This window comes from Hylobates moloch, unplaced genomic scaffold (genome assembly GCF_009828535.3).
Source record: "Hylobates moloch isolate HMO894 unplaced genomic scaffold, HMol_V3 SCAFFOLD_9, whole genome shotgun sequence".
Taxonomy (NCBI): domain Eukaryota; kingdom Metazoa; phylum Chordata; class Mammalia; order Primates; family Hylobatidae; genus Hylobates; species Hylobates moloch.
In genome coordinates, this window is record NW_026652284.1 from 74568444 (window position 1) to 74593916 (window position 25473).

General features: G+C 35.6%; 2 protein-coding genes across 6 annotated transcripts in view; both read right to left on the reverse strand.

The window, feature by feature from the left end:
- RAD54B (RAD54 homolog B) overlaps positions 1 to 25473 on the reverse strand; it is a 113357-nt gene that overhangs the window by 65109 nt on the left and 22775 nt on the right. For 2 of the 5 annotated variants that reach the window (XM_032760059.2, XM_058444033.1), the window contains exon 4: positions 5656 to 5770. The exons of the other annotated variants lie outside the window; for them this stretch is intronic. In XM_032760059.2, the coding sequence (XP_032615950.1) occupies positions 5721 to 5770 (50 nt within the window). In that variant the 3' untranslated portion in view covers positions 5656 to 5720. Of the gene's footprint in view, positions 1 to 5655; positions 5771 to 25473 lie in introns of those variants that run through there. 5 annotated transcript variants of the gene reach the window in all.
- On the reverse strand, positions 855 to 10208 carry FSBP (fibrinogen silencer binding protein). The gene is made up of 2 exons (XM_032760060.2): positions 9611 to 10208; positions 855 to 5770 (listed from the first exon to the last, which is right to left on the reverse strand). The coding sequence occupies exons 1-2, from the start codon at positions 9982 to 9984 to the stop codon at positions 5245 to 5247; spliced, it is 900 nt and encodes a 299-aa protein (XP_032615951.1). The 5' UTR covers positions 9985 to 10208; the 3' UTR covers positions 855 to 5244.

Genomic DNA, 25473 nt, shown 5'->3' on the forward strand with positions numbered 1-25473 from the left:
CACACATGCACAAATAAACAGTAAACCCTAGTAATACTCATGCTGAAGTACTTAAGGGTAAATTATTCTAATTCTACAACTTGTTTCGAAGTAACATTTTTCCTTTAAAAAAAAGAATTGATGGATAAATAGGTGATGAAGCCAAGTATAGCAAAACATTAATTGCAGAATTTATGTGGTAGGTATATGGATACTTACTATAACTATCTTTTAACTTTTTCTGTATGTTTGAAAGGTTTCTTAATGTTAGGGGAAAAAAAACTTTGTAAGAGGTGAATTCACACATAAATTTTAAAACAAAAAAGACCTGCTAGCAAAGTGGAATTATAATGATATATCCTTTTAGTTTAAGTTGTCTGGATTGATATGAGCAATATTTTTTATTTTTATTTTTATTTACTCATTTATTTTGCTTTCCACTATTACAAAGCAATTGGAAACTAAAAATAAATAATATGTTCAAATTATAACTACTAGCTTTAATCAATATAAAAGATATATAAAAATATATTGAACAATTTCTCAAAATCGTATACAAAGATTTTGCTTGACTGTTAATGTTTAATTAGGTTGCATATTCTAAGAACTTACTCTTGTTTAAGTATGCAACCATATTTCATCTAATTAAAGTGTTTACAACCAAATTCACCATCAAATATTTGATTTTGAGAAGCTGTGGCTCTTAACATTTGAAAAAAGAAATGAAATGTGATATTTAGATATGGTACATTGGCCATCTATTATAACATAATCATCCAAATAAATGTATTTCAATTATACCTTATCAAAAAATTTTACCTCTACAGTACTGAATTATTTGTCTTAACGGCACACAAAAAAAGTACACAAATCAGTACAAAGTATTATCTTGTATTTAAAAGAACATGTGTTAACAAAGCATTTAACCATCATTATCTACAGTATATATTAAACACAATTTATTACACTCTAAGTTATTTAAACATGTGTATTTAAAAGTTGACATTACTCCAAAAGAAGGCACATGAAAAAAACTCATATTTTAAACATTTTCACATAAGTAAAGATAGAACAGGGTAGAGTGACTCCTTAAAAAAAAAAAAATGAAATAACACCAAGTTGATATCTCATCATACACAAAAGAAAAATACTTGACTATTTTAAGAAACATGGTATTCGTTAGAAACGAGTTTCACTGACTTTTCTCAGGATGTCATTATAAATCACAGCTAGTTTAGAAAATCATAAGTTGTAACAACATATCCATTTACATTCATATGGATAAGAGAAAGATAGGAAAGTGGCTATCCACTATCTAAATTACTAATGTATTGGATGAAATAATCTATATACTTAGTATATTTCTCAAATGTAGTATATTTCTATAGAATCAAGTCTACATTTAAAAAACAAAATCACTCTTCTCTATGTTCTCCCAGCATTACATTTTGTAATTAAAGCTCATGGCCCCCAAACAATTGTCTATGGTATGCAAGATGTCTGGTGGCTTAAGTTTATAGTCATCCCTCAGTATCCAAGGGGGATTGGTTTCAGGACACCCCCTACCCCATCAAGATCCACAGATACTCAAGTCCCTTATATAAAATGTTTGTATTCACATACAAGTTACACACATCCTTCCATATACTTTAAATCATCTCTAGATTACTTACAATGCCTAATATAATGTAAATACTACGTAAATAGTTGTTAAGATACAGGACAAGCCCCAAAACTTGGGCTTAGCCCAACTCCTACCTCAGTTATACCATCTTTTTAAATTTCATATTACTTTTTATTGTTGTACTGTTATTTATTTTTTTGCCTGAATATTTTCAATCCACAGTGGTTCAATCTGCAGATGTGAAACCTGCAGATAGAGAGCCAAGTGTACATTCCATTGTACTAGCAAACTTTCCCCTATATATTCCCCTTAATGAAACTTGTCCTCAACAAAAACTGCTAATGTTAGTTGGTAAGTAGTCCCCAAACTCAAAAAAGTCTCAATACAAAAAAGAAGAAAAAAAAAGGTTTGGTTCCAAATTACCCTAAGATACTCTGTAAGATAATAAACAGCCTCCGAAAAGGATTCTATGGTCAAATAAATAATTTTCTTTATACAGGAATTCTCATAAACTATACTATGTTAATCATGGTTGTACAAGGGGAGGTAGACAATGAGCAGAATTATATGCATTTAAACTTTTGCAAATTAAAAGTAAACAATATTGACTTGGAGAAAAACAAGATTGACTTGGAAAAGTTGCTGCAGTAAACTCAGAGTGTGATTCTGGTGTTTAAAAATACATAAAAATAGGTTTCTTATTGTATACAGCCCCTAAATGCTAATGAATTGTGTCACCTAACACACTAAAGAAAAAGCAATCTTAAACAATGCTTGAGAAAAATATGATTGTAGCAGACTACATTTATGCTATTTTATGGGCAGCAAAGGAATTTTCAAGGGCTATTTTGTATATACATAATTTTTACCTTCCACAATTATTTTAGAACCTAACCACCAAAAAAAAAAAAAAGAGGTATACTGCACTTTTTTTTAACACAGATCTCTTTTCTAGAAACATCTCACAGAATTAATGTTCCACAGAACACACTTGGGAAAACTCTGATTTGCTGTAAAAGCCAACATTTAAATTGAACATTATCAATTCTTAGTAGCATGCTGAAACTGTAAAGTGAATTACATCTCATATATGTGCTTTCAATAATTTCAAAAAATAAAGCTTACTACTGCCAAGATGTATTTACTAGAATTATACTGGGAAACATTACCTCAAATTAAGAATTACAAGATTCATTAGACTCAAAGAAAAGTCATAGCACAGATTAAAGAGAAAAGGTAACATTGTCAAAAGGATATATCATGTTATATATTCAGGACATCTTTATAATTTAAAAAGTTAACTCTACCAGCTATAAAACACCCTCTTTTTAATTTAACCAGTGAAATTAAGCAGTCAACATGCTAAAATAGTACCTTAAGAGTTCATTTTTTTCTGTTTCTATAGCCATAACTTAAATTTCTGATTTAAGTTCTTCCAATACAATGCCTGTCCCTAAATGCCACTCCTTCTAAATCACAACTATAATCAAATTAGCCCCCTAATTCAAAGCATTCAATGGCTTCCCATTGTACGTTGAATCTGACTCATTAAAAATAGTATTTAGGCTGGGCACGGTGGCTCACGCCTGTAATCCCAGCACTTTGGGAGGCCGAAGTGGGCAGATCACGAGGTCAGGAGATCAAGAACATCCTGGCTAACACGGTGAAACCCTGTCTCTACTAAAAACACAAAAAATTAGCCAGGCGTGGTGGTGCGCCTGTAGTCCCAGCTACTTGGGAAGCTGAGGCAGGAGAATCGCTTGAACCCAGGAGACACGGATTGCAGTGAGCCAAGATCGCGCTACTGCACTCCAACCTAGGTGACAAAGCAAGACTCCATCTCAAAAAAAAAAAAGTATTTAATGTAATTCATTATCTGGTACCATCATCCAAATTTATATCCCTCAGTTCACTTTCAACTACTCTTCGACAAAAATTTTGAGACTAGTATGATTTAGGCACCAAGCGAGGTTCCAAAATACTCTGTTTCACTGGTTCTCAAACTTTAGCAAGCATCAGAATCTCTAAAGCGTTTATTAAAAGAGATTGCTGACACCCCCAGGGTTTCTAATTCAGTTGGAAATGGATTTGCATTTCTAACAAGTTCTCAAGTGATGCTGATGCTGCTGGTCAGGACCCATACTTGGAAAACCATTGCTCTACTCCAAAAGCCACAAAGTGGAAGCCCAACGGCTCAATGAGGCCCATTCACATGTTGTCTGTATAATGTTTTAAAAGTATTTTGTGTTATTTGCAAACATTTTAAAATTGGAAGATTCTGCATTACAAAATGCAGATTTCGGGTTTATCCCCGCATGTGAAAATTGTGCTGGAGCTAAACAGCAGCTACCCTACCTAGTCCAGGGAGATGTCCTTCCTATTCCTAGTCCAGGATACCACAGCCCAAATTGACTCTACATTCACTTAAAATCAATGGCTTAGCACTGCATTTGTGCTTATATACTCAGTCCACTTTTTCCCATTCTTTGGTCTTTTTTCCAGCTTCTCACTCTGACTTCAAACACCCATGGTCCCCCTTCACTGCTGAAATTACACCCACTCCATCCTAAAACTTGGCTTAAAAATCCTTTCTCAACAAAACCCCAGCAAAAATAGAAATTCTTAAGTAACATACATATTAGAGATTTAATATAAATTTAATATGTATGCTTTAAGAATTGAGGTTTATTTCCATGAATATTAAAATAACAATACTTATACATAAAATTTTAATTATGTTCATTCTGATTTTTACTGTGAAAAAAATTTTTTCCAGAACAGGACATTCAAAATGAATTAAGACATGTCTTTAAATCACACAGCCAAAATATATAATAGCTTCAATGGAATACCTTATCTATTTTGCTGGAACAAAAACAGAGAATGGGGGTAATTGATATAATATCCTGATTTCACAACCTAACAATTTTTAAAGGCAATTTTAATGAAACAAATGCTTCTAATATTTAAATCTAGAGAATATTTTAGTGGATATTTACTTCTATAGAATAACGGGACGGAAATTACACAAAGAAAAACTGAGTGCTGGTCTCTGCTCTGCCATAAATAGCTTTGCTACCCTAAGTAAGTCATTGAGTTCTCCCCGGACCTGTTTCATTACTGCTAAACTGCAGAGATGGCAAAAAGTATTCTCCAAATATCTTCCATCTCTAAAATCGTAGGATTTACTCCTTCAAAAGATAAAAGCATAAAAATCAATGTCATACAGACAAGCTTCTTGGTAGGTTAGTATAGCTCCTAAATTAGACTGACTTAAAAATCTCTAATTACAGCTTTCAAAGTTCTAACTAAAAATGTTGAAGACTCAGAACTTTGAAAGAATATATATTTGTATATGTATTTGTGTATATCTTAGTGATCAGAATAAAATATCTTTTGTAAGGTCAACAATTAAACTTAAGGGAAAAAAAGAAGACAATAAAAACTATAACCATGCCAACCAACCAGTAAATTTTAATATCTCAAAAGAAAATAATTAGAAAATTAAATCAAAAATGTTTTTCCATAATAGAGATTAACAACATTTTTCAAGAACGTGTGTTCTGTTTCAGGATATTCCCAAATTAAAAGTAATTTGGCCAAAATCAAAATTATCAAATTGCAAGATTGAAAAAAAAAACTTAGAGACTGTTATATTCAGGTAGATCATGCCGTAAGCGAATTGCTTTCAGCTTCTCCACTTCAATTTTTGCTCTTAGTAGCTCTTCCTCTAGCTGCTGCCTTCTTTTCAATCCATCCCTCTTCTCCTGAACATACAATCCAAAATTTTTTTGATTTTCTAAAATTATCTGATGCTCCTCTTTCAACATTTGCAGGATCTGAGGATCATACCCTAATAGTGACCTAAAGTGTTCACCACTCTCATGCCGAAAAAAATCATCTCTCCTTGGAATAGAAGATGGAGACGATGTCATTCTCATATCAACAGAGGAAAGTGAAGGCGACAAGGATCTTTCCATAACATGTACTAATTCATGTTCTTCTCTTTGCTCTAAAGTATCACTCTGTTGAGAATTTAAAAGCAGTGGAGGAGGTGGTTTAATGTCTTCTTCTTGCTTCACCTCCACTGTAATAGCAACAGGATGGTGATCCAACATTACCTGTAGTGAACTGGTACCAGCCTGTGCCTCCTCATCCAAGTTTGCACTATAGCACACAAAAAAGCATTATAATATGTAAATCAAATGAAGAAAAAGAGTATATTTGTAGCATAATTTTATATTTAATATACATTAAATTATAAAGCTTTAAAACTATAAAGTTACAAAACAAAAAAAAAATCTTAACACTTGGAATACATTAAAGTGACTAAGATTGGGATTTCAATAATATATACTCACAGATCTCCCCCATCCTTAACTTTAAAATTGTGCTTTTAAGGAGCAGGAAATTACAAATATTATAGAAGGCCAATAAATAAAATAAAATAAAATAAAAAAGAAAAGCCAGTTTTCATGTTGTCAAACAGACACCAATCTTTCCCACAACCCTAAGGTTTTCAAATGGTGTAAAGAGCCATTTAATACATTCTCAGCCTTATTATCCCCATACCTTCGCCCTAGACCTCTGGCTTCTGTTCTCCTGGACTGATCTTAAAACCACGAAGGCCCATAACTTCTAAAAGGACAGTGAAAGGCCATCTATGGGAGGTACTGATTTCTGCATTTGCCCAAAAAATAAAACATAAAGATTGTATATGGCTTTGGGATATGCTCAACTACTGAAGGTTATCCTAACTTTCTTATTTCAGATGCTTTTATCTGATAGGAAAAACTTCCCTTTTACCTATCCTGAACCACATGACTCAGGTGCTCTTTAAGTCTTTCAATCACTGGTCAGGTAAAGTTCACAAGAGCGATGGTTTTAATACACAACTGTATACTCAGTACTTAGTAGGTACTGTACTTAGAACCTAGTAGGTGCTCATTATGTGTTGAATGACTGAAAAGAAACAAACTAAATGATTTTTTAATGAAACATTTTTAATGGCCTATACAGATATATTAAAGGTTTATTAAATTTACACACAATTTCCACCAAATATGCATTCCTAATGGAGACAACTACAGCTTTAGCATAATTTAAGCTTCAACATAACAAGTTATGATATTATAAATGCAATAAACCTTAAAATTCTGTTTTATAAACATAATTTTATGTATAACGTGAAGCTGTAAATTAAGAATATCTGCTCCTTGAGGTTGTTTTTTTTTTTTCAATTTATGCTTCTGCCTAATTTAAAAATAAAAGTTATAAAGGGAAATTAGATTATTGAACATTAATGGAAATATTTTATTTAATATTATTTAGAGAAGATTTTACATATAGTAAGAAACGTAATTAAAAGAATACATTCTACATGGATGATTAAAATGCTGGAACAAGTTCAAGCAGAATGCATAGAAAAAGATTAAAACTACCCATATGTTACTTACTAATGGCATTAAATTGCCAGAAATATCAGATACTCATCTAAGAGACAAAATGAAACATATATATAGTATATAATAAAAAATCTATTTGTAGGTTAAATTCATTTTTGTTCTTGTCTCTGTTTGTGTCATTTTATTATTTCCAAAAACAAAACAATTAATTATAAATGCAATTCAAAGTAGCAAGCTCTGCTTCTATTAATAGCTCTGCTAAAACCTGGAATGGGAAAAGGTTAAAATTGCATATGAAAATTAAGTTTTTAAAACCACATAATTACTATTTCAAATTAGTATATAAAATAGAGTATAAACATAGACATAATACTCCCAAGTAAATTAAAAATATGCCTTATATCTGGAACATTCCATTCCATTTTAGCTAAAACATTACAACTAAGGCATAACAGTGTAAAAAGGGAGAAAAAAAACTTTAGAGCAGGTCACAAAAATGACAGAGAAGGACTTGAGAATCACAACTTTGAAGATCAGTTTACAAAAACACAAAATATAAACTGATATTAGGAAGAGGTAAAAATAAAGACATAAGTCAATGTGGGTTACAGAAAATAAATAGCCTTACAAAACAGGTATATATTTTTAAGTATGTTAACGCAAACACTCGTATTTTCCTTATTAAAAAGGAAGAGTTTGGTAAGATTAACAGGAATATTTATGTAGAAGTATAGTTAAGATTATAGAATAATTATAAACGTCTGAGATGATTAAGATTCAAGGATGATGTCAAATAAATATAAGCACATTAAATATATATATTAAAGAAATAAGCTAATACAGAGAAAATGTCAATGTAGACACAGTAACATAAGAATTTAAAAGGCATGTTTCTTATATTCTTCCCTTTAAAACCTAACGAATTGGTATTATTTAAGCCATAAGTATAGAAATACACAAATCAACTCATTTTTATCAGAGAAATGTTGATATCCCAAAAGTTTTTGCGTGTGAATATTGTAAATATTCACACACACAGAGTCAAAATGTAACCAGATACTTGTATATTTATATATTATTTCTCTTCTACTCACTGTATTTTTAAAATATGCAACCAACTAAAATTACAGTTTCTACATGTCGTTTTCAAATTATAAAAACCTATACCTACTAACCAAAGGGTACAGTTTTATACCTGCAATGCAAAAAACACTTTTCTCCATGGTTCAAGGGGGAGAAAATTCTGCATAAGTAGCACAGTATAAAACAATTTTACTGTGTAGTTTTCTGGATATCCAGCTATTGGGATTTCATCATTTGTCATCACAGTGAACACTGTCATCACAGTGGCCCCAAGAATTAATCCACTGTGTATTCATGTCCTGGATTCCCACTGGTGATATTTTTTTACTGTGCTATCAAGTAGAAATAAGCAGTATCTGGTAAGAAGCTAGGCTCAAAAATACTTTCCTAGTAAATTACCAAAATAACATATGCACTTGGCTACAAGTAGTTTTTTTCTGTTTCTCTAATTTCAAAGGGATTTCATAGTAATCAATAATTTGCTTATATAATGCCTCTTCCACCAATAGAAAAGAACATTGTGTAAAGCTTTGTTTGAAAGGCTCCTCAAACTAACAAGGAGTTTACAATTTGTTTAAATTACCCTAAATGGTTCAGAATAAGAATGTAGCTGCTATTTTTATATTTTGCCAGAGGTTACAATTTGAATTAGTGGCAAGATAATACTTTTGAAAATTCCAAGGCAAATAGTTACATAGAACACAAGTTTAACCAAAAAATTGCTTCTAACTCTAAAAAAACCCAGTTGCTCTTAGGGGTATTTTAAAGTTCATAATTTGATATCCTTGCAAAGCAGTAAAAGAAAGCTTACACTTTCCTATCTGACCCAAGATCAAAGTGAAACTAGACCATTAAGGAATAAAAACAACAACAACAAAAAAACTTATAATTTTATTAAGTAAACTGAATCCCTAATTAGGCGTTAACTCCCTTTAGTTGTGTTCGTCTTTATTTTAAACGTGTTAGAAAAATAATTTAAACTGTCTTCATATACACAATCATGCCATTAACAAGTTTACTTATTGATTTTAGTTATATTTGTTAGTTAATGTATATTCAATAAGTGTAGACAATGACAATTCATAAAAAAGCAAGGTTCCATTTCTCTAGAAACTGCTAACTTTATATAAATTTTTTATAAAATTGAAAATTCCCATGAAATGTAATCTTAAATGAGAAAAAAAGTATCTCTCAGAAACAAACTAAATAATTTAATTTTAAAGCTTAAAAAGTTTATGAAGTGATGTCACAAATTTCAACCCACTTATTCCTCCCTAACCTTTACTTTTAGAAACTACAGGAGGGAAGGGGGAGGGGAAGACAGTAAAAAGTAGCTTAAATGCAACAGAAAAATTCCTCATAGCCTCACTTTTCTCTTTTTAAAAAATGCAAAACAAAGACACTATTCATTGCTCCCGTTGTGGGGATGCTTACTATGCATATCTCTATCACGACTAAGCCAAAGCTCAATAGATAGGAGGCGCCATAATTTTCCATAACAAAACAAAATAAAGCTTACCTTTGTATGTGGTTCCTGTCTCTTACCAGGCAAAAACTGGAAATCTGGGGAATCATCTCCATAACTTTCTTGGTTGGCTCAGAAATATTGCTTTTAAAATCTGATTGGGTCTCTTTTTGCTGCAATAGCTCCTGTTTGGCATATTCTTTGAGCCTTTTATAAAGGGTGCGTAGGCCCTGTGCTGTTCGAGGAGGGCGGTCTACTCCAATTGCATTATAGTTAACTGCTATGATATCCCAACATCTATTCTTTTCTACTATTACTGAATGTTTATTCGTGTGTTCTTCGAGAATTTTCACATATGGCTTCACAAGCTTTAGCAAATCAAGCTTTTCGGATAAGGTAAAATTGGAAGATCTAGCCTTTCCTACCATTGTTCTTTTCAAATTAAGTAGGCAGTTTCTGAAACCACCATGCAGCCTTCAGCTCTGCTCAGCTCTTTTCACAAACAGAAAAAGATCAGGCTTAACTAGGCTAGCCTCATTTAGGCCCACGCCTACAGGGGAGGGTTTATTAAAATTCCTCCAGCTTAAGCTGACGCAGGTTCAGGAAATCTGCTTAAGCCAAGCCTGACCTACATAAAGCTTCTCACTGAAGAAGACAGGAAGGCACAAGCAAAACACACTTGTGTATAAAGGGAACAGCTCGAGACAGGATTTAATACACAAAGGTCTAGAGATAAGCATGGAACACAGCTAAAAATTAGCTAATTTAGTGAGAATATCAAATTTCACACATGTATGCCTAGCTGACAGACTGAACTGCATTGCAGTATCACTTTAATAAAAACAAAAGAGGAACTGTTTTGTGCTATTTATTTACAAATCCAGTAGACAGAAAACTAAAAGATATGAGCGGTGAATGTAGTAATTCCTAACAGAGCCTCTCATCACTGTTTCTGAGCTGAGTGTTCTCCCTTACAAAATCTGCATAATGCTGGATCTGCTGTCAATCAGGAATTGCATATCCTCTAGCTAGTTAGGTTACACCCAGACCCAGACTCCACAGTAAAGCTAAGCTTCTCCTTCATTTTACAGTCTACATTAGCCTCTGCATATTTTTTTCAGTTAAGAAAAAATTTTTATGGAACACTCAATCTAAAAAGCAGGTAAAAATCATGTTTTTAAAGCAATGGATTATTCTAGCCGTAATGTATGTGAATTTGCTAGCCTGCCTTATCATGTGTAAAAAATCACTATTCATGGTGAGAAACAGTATAATCACGCCTTAAGACTCCACATACGAAATCACATTTGCTATTATAATAGAGCCAGATTTTTTATTTAGCTATATCACACAGTTTGGACTATGAAAGGAAACAGCTAGTCTAGCCATTTTCAAGGCCACTAGTTTCAGTGCTTAGAATATATTTGTTAACCCCAGTATGAAAATATATGATACATAATAATGTAAGCAAGACAAACCTATTTTCTCACAATATGCATGTTTTTCCAGATAGGGGAATAAATTAGAACATACTTGAACATAGTTCTGTCCAATAAAACTATTACTGAACAACTGTGATAGTATTAAGAGGTAGGAAAAATAAATTGTTTTTAATTACTGACCACGTATATAAATGCTCCCAGGCACTGTGCAAGACCCAATGAAATCAAAAATGAATCTAGATACAGCACCTATCCCGGGAACTGTAGTTCTACAGAAATGCTATAAATTCTCAATTATCTTGTTTTTCATTCTTTTAACAATGGAGAAGCAAATTAAATTTACTGAGCTCTCACTGCAAGCTAATGTGTTAAAAGCCTTAAGTGTATTATCTTCCAGAAAACAGTGAAAGATCGCTGGATGTTCTATGGAATGCTAGGTGTTGTCTGGTATACCCTATTGAGTAATTTGATTCCATAATAGTTCTACCCTTTCATTGTCTTTGAGCAGTTTCACAGCTCTGTAAATTGCAGAAATCAGTAATGCAAATGATTCTTGTCCATAGAGTTGCAAAAAGAAAATTGACCTGCCCCAACAACGACTGGACCACAGGTACTCAAAATCATTCTAGCCTTTTCTGAGCTTTTAGAACATTAAAAGAGAACCAAAGAAAGAACATAGGGTATATACTTAATTTAGATGATTATTTTGTTATTTTCAGAAGAAATACAGGTATTAAGAATGAAATACTACTAAAATATGAAAAAATGTTCAATCTCACTAGTTATCAGGGAAATGTATACTAAAAACGATTTTCATTCATAGATTAGCAAAACTTTTTAAGACTTAAAATGCCAAGAGTGAGGCCGGGCTCAGTGGCACATGGGCCTGTAATCCCACAGTTTTGAGAGGCCAAGGATTACTTGAGCACAGAAGTTCAAGACCAGACTGGGCAACATGGAGAAACCCCGTGTCTACAAAAAATACAAAAATTAGCCAGGTGTGGTGGCATGTGCCTGTAGTTCCAGCTACTGGGGAACCTGAGGTGGAAGGATCACTTGAGCCCAAGAGGTTGAGGCTGCACTAAGCCATGATCATGCCACTGCACTCCAGCCTCGGTGACAGAGCGAGGCACTGCCTCAAAAAAAGAAAAAAAAAGAAGACTCTAAGAGTGGAAAAGGATAGAAGAGAAAAAGTACTCTTCTGTACCGTTGAAGGGAGTGTAAAATGACATTTTGGATGGTGATCTGGGAGTATCTACTAGTATTTTACATAAGTAGGAAATCTTCTAAAATTGTGGTAATTTTATGTCTCAGAATCTACCTTAGAAAAATGTTCAAAATGCACACGGGAGCAACGAAACATTCTTTGTAGTTGCATACAGTGGAAGCAATCTAAAAGCACATCAGTTGGAGTTAAAAGCATACAATACATCCATATCATGGTCTACTCCAGGCAGCATTAACACGAAAGATGCAGATCATAGTGTGTTTGAATATATTATGCTGTTAACGAAAAGAGTCAAACTCTGTATAAAATATTTTTAGAGATTGATTCTGAGCCAAACATGAGTGACCATGGCCCAAGACACAGCCCTCAGGTGGCCCTGAGAACATGTGCCAAGGTGGTTGGGGTATAGCTTAGTTTTATATATTTTAGGGAGGCATGAGACATCAACCAAATACATTTAAGAAATACATTGGTTTAGTTCAGAAAAGCGGGACAACTCAAGGCGGGGGCGGTGGGGTGGGGGCGGTGGCCGGTGTTCTAGGCTATAAACGTTTTCTGGTTTACAATTGGTTGAGTTCATCTGAAGACCTGGGATCAATAGAAAGGAAATGTATGTTCAAGTTAAGATAAAGGATTGTAGGCACCAAGTTTTATTGTGCAGAGGAAGCTCTCAGATAGCAGACTTCAGAGAGAACAGGTTGTACACTGTTTATTATCAGACCTAAAAGAGTGCCTGCCTCTTAGTTGATTATCTCCTGGATCTAGAAAGGAAGGAAGGAAAACAAGGGGAAAGTGGATTCTCTATAGAATGTGGATTTTTCCCACAAGGGATGGCTTTGCGGGACCATTTCAAGATATGGCAGGGAAACATGTTTTGGGGTAAAATATTTTTATTTTCTTCCATGTTATGCCAGAGTCAGATTGGAAAGTAAGTCATGATACACAGGGTTAAATAAAACCATCTGATGAGAATGTATGGTTTATAGAGCATGATTCCCCAGACCTCTTAGATAGGAATTTGGGCAAGATTAAAAAAAAAAAAAAAATCAGAGCTTAGTCCTCAATGCAGACAGCACAAATTAGTGATAACCTATGTAAATTGTAATTGATGATTAATCTGAAATATTTATTACTGTTTTGATATTACAATAAAATTATCTTTCTAGTTTAAAAATAGAATGGACAAGTTTTTAAATTAAAAGAAGCTATACTACTGATGCAGAATTGAGTGGAAAATACTATGCAGGACTTTCTAAAGCAGACTATGAAAAGGTATCATGGATATAGTTGTAAAGAACATGACGAATATATGTGTAAATGCTATGAATCACTGCCAGTTTATGGAACTGGTAAAATAAATTGAATAATTTTTTGTTCTTTGCCAATGCTCGTTGGTGTAGTCATAGAGTTTTATGAAGAATCATTGTGCTGTCTGGGAGTGAAAAACTCAAACTGTTTTTCCTCTGCTCTCACACCACAACAATTAACACAGAAGACTTGCGTGACCAAATGTGTGGGAGTTTCTCCCCACACACTAAGCAAGAAGTAAGTTCTGCAGTGAAGAGGAGCTGGGTATCCTCTAATTCAACTTTCCAACACTATCAGGAGATAGTGTTAGATCTCAAAGGTTAAGAGCTCAGTACCACAAACCCCATGGCCCCACCTGAGGGAAAAGAGAGACCCTCTCATATTGTTTTATATTGTTTTATACTCAGTACCTGTTTTAAGAAAAAAACAAGGAAGTGAAATCAAAGACAGGCAGCCCGGCGCCAGGTCCAAAACCAGGCCTGGGCCTGCCTAGCCTAAACCTAGTAGTTAAAAATTAACTCATGACTTAGAACCCGATGTTACCCATAGATTCCAGGTATTGTATGGAAGAACACTGTGAAACTCTCTGCTCTGTTCTGTTTCACTCTGACCACCGGTGCATGCAGCCCCTGCCACGTACCTCCTGCTTGCTCAAATCAATCACGACACTTTCATGTGAAATCTTTAGTGTTGTGAGCCCTTAAAAGGGACAGAAATTGTGCACTCAGGGAGCTCGGATTTTAAGACAGTAGCTTGCCGATGCTCCCAGCTGAATAAAGCCCTTCCTTCTACAACTCAGTGTCTGAGAGGTTTTGTCTGTGGCTCGTCCTGCTACATACCAGTCACAAGTCTGGGCCTCCGGAACATCTGACCGAAAAGCTTCGAGTTGGGGTTCCCACAATCCCCTCTGGGTTCTATTAGTTTGCTAGAGTGGTCACAGAACTTCAGAAACATGCTTACCAGTTTATTATAAAGGATATTACAAAGGATACAAATGAACAGCCAGATGTAAGAGATGCATAGGGCAAGTTATGGTGGAAGGGACACAAAGTTTCCATGCCCACTCCAGGCACAACCCCAAGAAACCTCCACTTGTTCAGCTATCTTGAAGTTCTACAACACAGGGCTTTGGGCTTTTTATGAAAGCTTCATTACATAGCCATGACTGATTAAATCATTGGCCACTGGTGATCAATTTAACCCTCGGCCTCTCTCCTCTCCCCAGAGATAGGGGTGAGGCTGAACGTTCCAACTCTCTAATGGTGCCTTGGTCTTTCACGTAACCAACTCACATCCTGAAACTACCTAGGGGCTGTCAGCCATCAATCAATCACTAGCACACAAACAGACATTACTTCGGAGTTCGTAAGGATTTTAGGAGTTGTATACCAGGGAAACGGCGTTGAAGGCCAAATATATATTCCACAATATCACATATTATTAACTTCAGTTGGAGATTTTTGTGAAACAAAATGTTTACAAAACAGTCAATAAACAAAGGCAAAAAAATCAACCTAAGTGTCCATCAACAAATGAATAAAGAAAATGAACTGCATATACACAATGGAATATTATTTGGTTATAAAAAATGAAATCCTGTCATTTGCAGCAACATGGATGGAACTGGAAGTCATTATATTAAGTGAAATAACCCAAGCACGGAAAGACAAATACCGTATGTTCTCTCCCATATGTGAGAGCTAAAAGGGTGAAGTAGAGACTTGATTAGTGGTTGCCAGAGGCTGGGAAGGAGAGGTGGGGATTAAGAGAGGTTGGTTAATGGATACAAAGTACAGTTAAAAGCCGGGCGCGGTGGCTCACGCCTGTAATCCCAGCACTTTGGGAGGCCGAGGCGGGTGATCACGAGGTCAGGAGATCAAGACCATCCTGGCTAACATGGTGAAACCCCGTCTCTACTACTAAAAATACAAAACATTAGCCAGGCGTGGTGGCAGGCGCCTGTGGTCCCAGCTACTCGGGAGGCTGAGGCAGGAGAATGGCGTGAACCCGGGAGACGGAGCTTGCAGTGAGCCGAGATCACGCCACCACACTCCAGCCTGGGCAACAGAGCGAGACTCTGTCTCAAAAAAAAAAAAAAAAAAAAAAAAAGTACAGTTAAATAGAAAGAATAAGATCTAGTGTTCAATAATATAATACAGTGACTATAGTTAACAATTTATTGTATAGTTCAAAATAGAAGAATTGGGATGTTCCCAACATAAAAAATGTTTGAGGTGATGGCTGTCCTAATTACTCTTGTAAAAGAAAATAAAATCTTAGGACCCCAAACTCATTATACCAAAGGGAAAGTTAAACCTAGAAAATTGGTCATGCAACACTGCCTTTCCTTCCTCCTCTTTCCCCCCAGAGCTATAATTTCACAACCCTGTGTCATAGCATTACACGTTAAGTCAGGGTCCCGCAATGGCAAAAGGACACATACCTCCCTCACAAACTTCTCACAAGAAAATCCCTTCCTAGTCACTAAACCTTTCAGGATACATACCCCTATAAAACCAGCACATGCCAATTGTAACCTTGGGTGTGCAACCTAAGTTTAACTCTTAAAACTGAGTTCTGTTAAATCTCACACTGAAAATGTCAATTACAAGCTTACCTTCTTAGGTAAGCTGATCACTCCTTTGATCATGTCCTTTGCAGAGACATGAATGGAGGTGGAAGCCATTATCCTCAGCCAACTAATACAGGAACAGAAGACCAAATATCGCATGTTCTCACTTGTAAGTGGGAGCTGAATGATGAGAATGCTTGGACACATTGTGGGGAACAACACACACTGGGGCCTATAGGGATGGTCGGGAGAGCATCAGGAAGAATAACTAATGAATGTTGGCTTAATACCTAAGAGATGGGATGACATGTGCAGCAAACCACCAGAGCACACATCTACCTATGTAATAAACCTGCATATCCTGCACATGTACCCCTGAACTTGAAATAAAAGTTTAAGAAAAATAATAATAGTAATAACCCAAGGGAATAAAATGAAATTATCAAAAAAAAAAAAAAAATCACTCCTTCGGCTACCCCGAGATGGATGCATAACTGACTCTGTCCTCTACTCCATCTTTTCAAATGTTTACCTTACCTTATGTAAAACACAGATTTACTGGGCACTAATTAGAGCCTCACAAAAATATAACCATTTGTCTCACTGCCTCTCTTACCTTCCTTTGTCCCTTCTGCTTGCTCTTTATTCTTCAATACTGAGTTCCAGAAACCCTCTTTTGGAAAGCACAGGTAACAGATGCTCCTGTGACTTGTGTTTTTCCCAGGTGCATCCTTAAACTTTGGCTTAATAAACCTCTGATTGAGTCACATTTTTGGTTAATACACTGATTTGATCATTACACAATGTATGCATATATGAAAATATCACATGCAGCCCCAAAATATGTACAACGATTATGTATCAATAAATAAAAGTAAACTGTAAAAATAAAAAATATACAAGTTTACCAATTTTCTGAGTCTTCATTTACTTATGAAGGTTCCTGTATCATATAAAATTTATATTAAATTTTATGCTTATGAAATACAACAGAAAAATGGATGTAGAATACAGATAACTTAATGAATAAAACACAAATGTCCAACATATAAAGAACTCAACTTCACAAGTAAACAGGGAGACACAAAAGATAACAGTAGGTTTTCCTCATTCAATTGGCAAAAGTTAAAAAGTTTAATAACATGTGTTGAAGAAGTTGGGAAAATAAATTCTCTCATACACGAATGATGGCAGTCATTTTGGAAGGTAACTTGGCAGACCATATTAAAGTGTAATGCAAACACATTATGATCTGACAACTCCTGAGAAATACATGCACATGTTCACAAGACCACATGCATAAGGATGTTCACTGCAGAGGTTTTAATAGTAAAAAAAAAAAAATCTAAAAACAACTATGATGCATTCATACCATGGTATACTTTGCAGCAATTAAAAAGAATAAGGTGGATCTACATGTTCTAAAATGAAAACAAAAAATATCCAAGGCAAACTAATGAGAACCGTAAATAATTCTTGGCAAACAACTCCATCCAAATTCTTGCTCTAAGAGCCTTGACCAACTCTGGCATAGCTTCTAGTAGCCTAGCCCACCTCCACTCAGCCCTGGAATACCCAGCCTCCTTTTGAGCTCCAGTCTGTCTGGAGAAGTTCAGGGCTATCAAAAGACGCTTACTGTTTATTCTAGCCAACACCTGACTATAGGCCCCTGACCTTCCTTTCTTAGAGCACTAACTAAGAAGAGTTTACAATTGTAAATTCTTCCCCTGTCCCTTTGAGATGTGTATGTATCTCCTACAACCCAGCAGTGTCTTTCTCAAGAACCAGAAAGCCACTCCTTTGAAACGTAATCATTAGGAAGGTTTGGATCTCTGTGTCCCAGTCTCTGTGGAAGGACAGAATCCTAATTTTGTTAACTGTCAGCTAGCAGGCACACCTGACCCACTCAAATTTACAATGACCAACTATCTTAGCCTGGAGCTGCAATAACAAAGTATCATAAACTGGGTGGCTTATAAACAACACAGGTTTATTTCTCGTGGTTCTGAAGGCTAGGTAGTCCAAGATAAAAACACCAGCAGATTTGGTGTCTGGTAAGGGCCCATTTCCTGGTTCTTAGATGGTGCCATCTCAGTATGTCGTCACATGGTAGAAGGAACAAATGAGAACTCTTGGGCCTATTTTAAAGGGTACTAAGCGCATTCATGAGGGCTCCACTCTCATGACCTAATTACCTCCCAAAAGGCCCTACCTCCTAATATCACCACCTTGGGGGTTAGGATTTCAATATATAAATGTGGGGGGAAACACAAACATTCAAACCACAGCACCAGCCCTTTGTAATTTTCACTTTCCTGACTCTACCTGAGCCCTCAGTTGCTCCCCTTCCGTACTCCCTCATTCTCCCTTTAAAAGGCCCAGTCATGACTACACAAATCATGGAGCTCAGCTCTTTCCCCTATTACCAGTAGTTACTGAATAAAATTTGTTTTTACCACTTTAATGTGTCTTGATTTTTTTATTCACGAGTGTCAAAGATAAAGTTGTAAGTAGATAAATACTGAATAACACCATTTATTTGAAGCATAGCACCCACAATAACAGCTGAGTTGTATCTGCAGTATTTTAGATAGTTTTATGAAGAGAATGTATTTAGGTACATTAATTTTTTTTTTTTTTTAAGAGACAGGGCCTCACTATGTTGCCCAGGCTGGTCTTGAACTCCTGGCCTCAAGAGATCCTCCCACCTCAGCCTCCCAAAGCTCTGGGATCACAGGCATGAACCACCACACTTAGGCTTAAGTACATTAATCTTAATGAATTGCACAAATTATTTTGAAGAAAACGTACTAATATTTGAAACTTTAGAACTCTTTTTTAAAACTAATACAGATTGATGGATAAATATATAATAAAACACATATAGTAAAATTTTAATTGTAGACTTGAGATGGTAGGTTTATGGGTGTTCAATACAAAATTCTTTCAACACTTATGTAAGATTTTTTAAAGTATCATAATAAAATGTTCAAAAATTATCATTAAAAAGAAAACATAGCAAGTAGTATATCTTAAACTGTTCAGCCATTAAAAATGTGCAAAGTTTGAACAAAGTTGAATTTCTAAAATAAAACTTAGATAATTAGATGTAATAGGAAAGAATAATTGTGGGGTAGGGGTGATTTTTTCCACAAACCCTTTTTAAGGCACAAAAAGTACAGTGATTACAGAAATTTTTTCTATATTTTAGCAGGTAGTCCAAAAAAGTCATGATAAGAATTATATGCCTTATTAATCTTTGTCTTGGCCCAGTTCTCTGGCAAACACAGCCTGATTAAAATGCTGATGTTTCACTTGAGAGGTGCATACACAGGGCATCCAAGGTGAAGAGAAGGTAAACTGAGGCAAGAAAATATATAAAGCAAGGGAAAGTGCTGGCTACCATTTTACAACAAGCTATAAAAAAAAATAGGTCACTTAACAAATGCATCCACTTGGTGTACTCTCTGTGGAAAGTCTCCTGACAGACTACAGAAAGAAACCATACCTCAGAGTAGTCCATGTGAAAAAAGAAATTTATCTGGCAGGTTCCCTCCTGTCTCCTATTTCCCACTGGTCAAAGTCCACTCTGAAGTACACTGCACTTCATTTTGTGTCATCTGACCTTCACAGATGCTTAAGGTGCTACCTACAAGGATGCTGTGTGGCGTTATACCCAAGATTGGAAGTGGCAGGAGGAGCCAGACCCTCCCAGAGTATGGTTCATAAACTTAGCTAGATGGTGGCCACCAAGGCATAGGGCTCTCATTCCTCAGATGAAGCAACTGGTTAGCCTCCAGTGGCAGCAGAAAATTCTACGAGGCAGATGGTGCCAAGGGACTCTGAAGAGGCACATAAGATTATGTTTGATATAATCACAATGCAACATGAGAGGAAGATAAGACTTAAAAAAAAAAATCCGCCACATAAAAATAGGGCAAAAACTAGGGTAAATCCAATCCCTAAGAGTTATTCTCAGTTACAGCATTTAAATATCTCACACTTCATCACTGTGCTTTGGTGGTGATATTCTGTGATGTTAAGCAGTCAAGACAATCAAAACCTAGGATTTAAGGACCTTGAAAACCCTCACAAAACCGAAGGAGTCAAATTATAAAATTTACTCCACCCATGCTACATGAATCACAGACCTACTCTATATAATCTAAATTTACATATATCTTCACAAAGTAGCTCCCGGCTGTCTATTAAGGAGCTCTGTTTGGCCAAGTCTAGTCCTTGGTGTAAAAATATGTTGAGCTAAAGGAGCCTCTCTGCCTCAGAAGCTGGCCTGCCCTTTAGATGAATTTTGTATACTGAAAACATTGCTAAGCTACTCTTACTTATTTTAGCCATTCTTTCACTTAATCATTTTATCAGTATAGTTAACATTATGTTTGCCGGTGGCATCTCACAATATTCACTACACCACTCACTCATTGTGTTGCAGCCAGAAAATTTGGGTGAAATAACTCTCACTTCTAAGGAAGGAGATGAAAAGTACGTGCCTGCTTCATACACTGAGGATTCTCAGAAACTGGTAAGGATTCTTCTTCACGATGGCAAACTAAGACTGGGATTAGAAAAACCCCTGGTCACAGGAAAGTGGTCAGTAACAGCACAAAGTTAGGAAATCTTATTTAGTGATTCTGAGTAGGAACCACCTGCCTGTCATGAGATAGATGAGAAAAAGCGTGCAGCCACAGTAGTTGCTGGGATCCATCATTTAACATAAGTGGAGCCAGTCTAAGAATGCAACCAATCCTACAGATGACAGATGGAATAAATAGAAAGAAACTGGGCTCATGATGATATCCTTTAAACTGCTAGACCAGTTAGCCCTGAAGCCTGGAATTTCCAGTTATACATGCCAATAAAAACCTAGCATTTTTTATACAAAAAAATAAGCTAGTATTTTTTTGGATAATATTTATACAAAAAAATAAGCTAGTCTTTTTATTGATACTTGAACCAAAAGCATATTAGCTGATATAAAAATATATTCTTTTTGGTTATTTTTTCTTTCTTTCCCTTGTTTTCTTCTTTGCCTATGTTACCTTGCTCAAATTACCACATTTCTCAGACATTTTGTTTTTAAATGAGGATTCAAATGAAAGACAAGATAGGAAGATAGTTCATTCTCCAAAAAGTAGAGGTTGAATGTCATTATTATTTCAACTATTCTATAGTTTTGGTTATTTTTTTGTCTTTCCATTGAGCTACGATTGTACCACTGCACTCCACCCTGGGTGACAAAGCAAGATCCTGTCTCCTCCACCCCACTCCCCCACCAAAAAGAAACAGGAGATAACAAATGTTGGCAAGGGTATGGAGAACAGGGAACCCTGTACACTGTTAGTGGGAATGAAGATTGGTGCAGCCATTATGGAGGTTCTTAAGGAAATAAAAAACAGAACTACCATATGACCCAGAAATCCCTCTTCTGAGCACACACCCGAAGGAGATGAAATCACCATCTCAAAAGTCTGCATTCCCATGTTCGCTGCATCATGGGAGCACACACACACATACACAAAATAGAATATCATTCAGCCTTAAAAAAGGAGACTCTAATTTGCCACAACATAGAAGGATGTGGATGACATTATGCTAAATGAATTATGCCAGACACAGAAAGAAAAATACTGCATCTCATGTTATATGTGGAATGTTACTTAAAAAAAAAAAAAAAAAAAAAAGGCCAAACACAGAGATTAAAAATAAAACAGTGGCTACCAGAACAGAGAGGTGGGGTGGTGGGGGAGGAGGGAGAGGAAATCGGGAGATATGCGTCAGAGGATACAAGTAGTGGGTATGTAGGATGAACAAGTCTAGGGATCTAATGTACAACATGAAGGCTATAGTTAATAAAATTGTATTAGGTATTTTGTTAAATAAGTAGATTTTAGGTGCTCTGGTCACACACAAAAAACAGTATATGCGATGAATAATATGTTAATTTGCTTCACTATAATTACCATTTTACTGTATATATATGTACATGTGTGCACATGCATATACATACACACATGCACATGCACACACACACACATATATATCTCCCATAACATCATGTTGTAAACCTCAGGTATGCACAATAAAATTTATTTTTAAAATGTTTTACATTGAGCTTTAATATTAGGTCTTATACCACACCCTTCCCCCCTGCCCCCGCCACACACACACAGACAACCCTCTAGAACCCATGTTAATTAACTACTGCCCAATATCCATAGCATCAGGTTGTTGCCTCTTCCCTTGAGTGACCCATCTAAAAAATAATGCTCCATACTCTGGCGGCCAGGTGCAGTGGCTCATGCCTGTAATTCCAGCACTTTGGGAGGCAGAGATGGGCAGACCACATGAGGTCGGGAGTTCAAGACCAGCTGGCCAACATGGTGACACCCTGTTTCTACTAAAAAAAATACAAAAATTAGTCAGGTGTGGTGGTGGGCACCTGTAATCCCAGCTACTCAGGAGCCTGAGGCAGGAGAATCACTTGAACCCATGAGGTAGATGTTGCAGTGAGCCAAGATCGCATCACTGCACTCCAGCCTAGGTGACAGAGTGAGACTCTGTCTCCAAAAAAAAAGGAAATGCTCTATACTCTGGAGAGAATTTGATAACCCAATCTCCTAGAAATAGCCCTCGATAACGCCTCAGTAGTTTCAAACATCTTTCAGGATGATTTGGAAGGATGCATATGAGAGAGTCAATATTCAAATGACCAGGACCTTTTTTTAGTAGCCTGATTCTTATTCACTTCCATCCAAGGCAGGAATTCAAAAGAACAGTCCCAGTGTATAGGTTTCCTCAAAAGCCCTTCTTTATCCTGACAACTAGGATAAGAACTAGAAGGCAAATTAGTTAGGGGAGAATTATCTTCAATGGTAATTGAAGAATTATCTTCAATGGTGTATTTTTGAAAGGAGAAAAGATACACCTATCATGTTTCCCCTTCTTCAGCAGACTGCACTACTGACTGTGTGGATCAGAAACAATGCTAATACACCCAAAAATCATAAAACCTATTTATTCCCTGACCCAAATCTTCATAAAAGAGCCCTAAAGGACATAGGATGATTTCCTCAATACTCAATTGTCTGTGGAGAATTTTCTATGGGGAAAAAGATTCAGTGGCTCTGAATATTCAATATCTGATTCCTTGCAGTTATGGCTAGGTTGTTATATAAGGAAGTAAGAGTCACTAGAAAAGAAAACATATTCACCAATCAACTGGTCACAAATTTTTAAAAATCAGTTTCCATTCAAATGTCCCTTAAACCTCAACCATAATATCAAAGTCTCTTTGAGACTGCATGACAATCAACTACAAAATGAAACAGCAAATTTTGCAAAAGGTTGACATGATAGGTACTTGGAAAGAGACTGACTTGAATATCAAAGAATTTTAGGCCCTTAGGAAAAGTTAAGCAATCCACAAATATTATACAAAAACCCTTTTTATGATGGGGCTAAAAGAGTCATATATAAACAAAAGAAGTTTTATCATGTCATAGTTTCTGTGAGAAAAAGTATAACTAACTTCTATTCAAATAAGCACTTTTAATAAGGATATAAAATCTCAGCCAGGCTCGTGCCTGTAATCCCACAATTTGGGAGGCCAAGGTGGACAAATCACTTGAAGCCAGGAGTTCGAGACGAACTTGGCCAACATGGCGATACCCCATCTTTACTAAAAATACAAAAATTAGTCAAGTGTGGTGGTGGATGCTTGTAGTCCCAGCTACGTGGGAGGCTGAGGAAAGAATTGTTTGAATCCAGAATGAGACTGTCTCAAAAAAAAAAAAAAAAAATTTACTATTAAATTTGGTCCCTTTTTGATAGAGTGGTTAAACAGAAATGAAATTAATAGGTAAATATATTTAAGATAACAATAACCAAATTTTTCACTATGAAAGAAAGGGCTGCAAACTAAAATGAATCCTGGGGTACTATATTAGAATTGGAGGTATTAGTATGAGCTGGTGGTTTTTAATATTTATAGATAAATATAGATGTAATCATATATAGATTTCCTAGTTTTGACTGCTAGAAGAGCTAAAAGCAATAACACTGCAGTATCACTGAGTACACCTAGTGGTCAGTTCTTGGTTTTTAAATACATTTCTCCACCAAAAAAGAACTAGGGCTCGAATGATTTCTAGAGCTGGGGCAGGAAAGATCTTATTGTGCCAGAAGCACAAAATTGCTCAAAAATTGATGGGGATTGTCAAAAGGATATAGGAACCCTGGTAAAAGGATTCCCATTGGCCAAATCTGAGAAAATCTGAGAAACATAATAAATGGTAACAGATTATAACCCACTGAATAAAACAGACATTTATGAATCCATAAAAATTAACAAATAAATGGGGGAGAAGGGAAAGCTCTTCCTTACAACAGAATGCCAACTAATAAGTATAGACGGAATGAGAAAACTAACATTTGGCAACAATTATAGTAATAAATCTCAAAGTAACTCTCCATAGATACTTACTAATTTCAAAGGTAAAAATAATTTTATGGTGAAGAAACCCTGCTGACACCAATTTATCCAAATAATCAAACTTATTATCACCAGTAATGGGATAAATTGACATCATGTGCCTTGTGACTGATATACTAAGAACTATTTCTGTGATATTTCTGCCAAAAATGTATAAACTAAATCTAATTATAAGGAAATATCAAACAAACCCAAACTGATAAGCATTCAACAAATGATTGGCCTGTACTCCTTAAGTTAAAAAGTCACAAAATATAAGCAAAGACTAAGAAAATGTTCCAGATTGAAGGCAACTAAAAGACACGATGACTAAATACAACACATATCCTGGTCTAGCAGGAAAAAAAAAAACTTTATTCATTTTTAAATTTGTTTCTGCCATAAAGGACGTTGTCTTAGTCCATTCAGGCTGCTATAACAAAATACCATAAACTGGGTAGCTTATAAACAATAGAAATGTATTTCCCACAGATCTAAAGGCCAGGAAGTCCAAGATTAAGACACTGGCAGATTTCAGTGTTTGGTAAAGGCCTCCTTTCTGGTTCATAGATGGCACTGTCTCCTGTGTCCTCACATGGTGAAAGAGGAATGGCAACTCTCTGGGGCCTGTTTCACAGAGGAATTAATCTCATTCATGAGGGCTTCACCCTCCTGGCCCAGTCACCTCCCAAAGCCCTCACCGCCTAATATTAATACCATCACATTAGTGCTTAGGTTTCTACATATGAATTTGCTGAAACAGAAACATTCAGGCCATAGCATTGTATCAGTGTTAATATCCTGATTTTGACGTTGTACTTCTGTACTTTATCATATAGTAGCCTGTCCTTGTTTAGGAAATACATACTGAAGAATTTC

Coding starts and splice junctions, on each gene's coding strand:
- FSBP (XM_032760060.2), bottom strand. CDS start 9,984: ATGGTAGGAAAGGCTAGATCTTCCAATTTTACCTTATCCGAAAAGCTT. Junction 5,771..9,610: donor GACAGGAACCACATACAAAG/GTAAGCTTTATT, acceptor TGTGTGCTATAG/TGCAAACTTGGATGAGGAGG.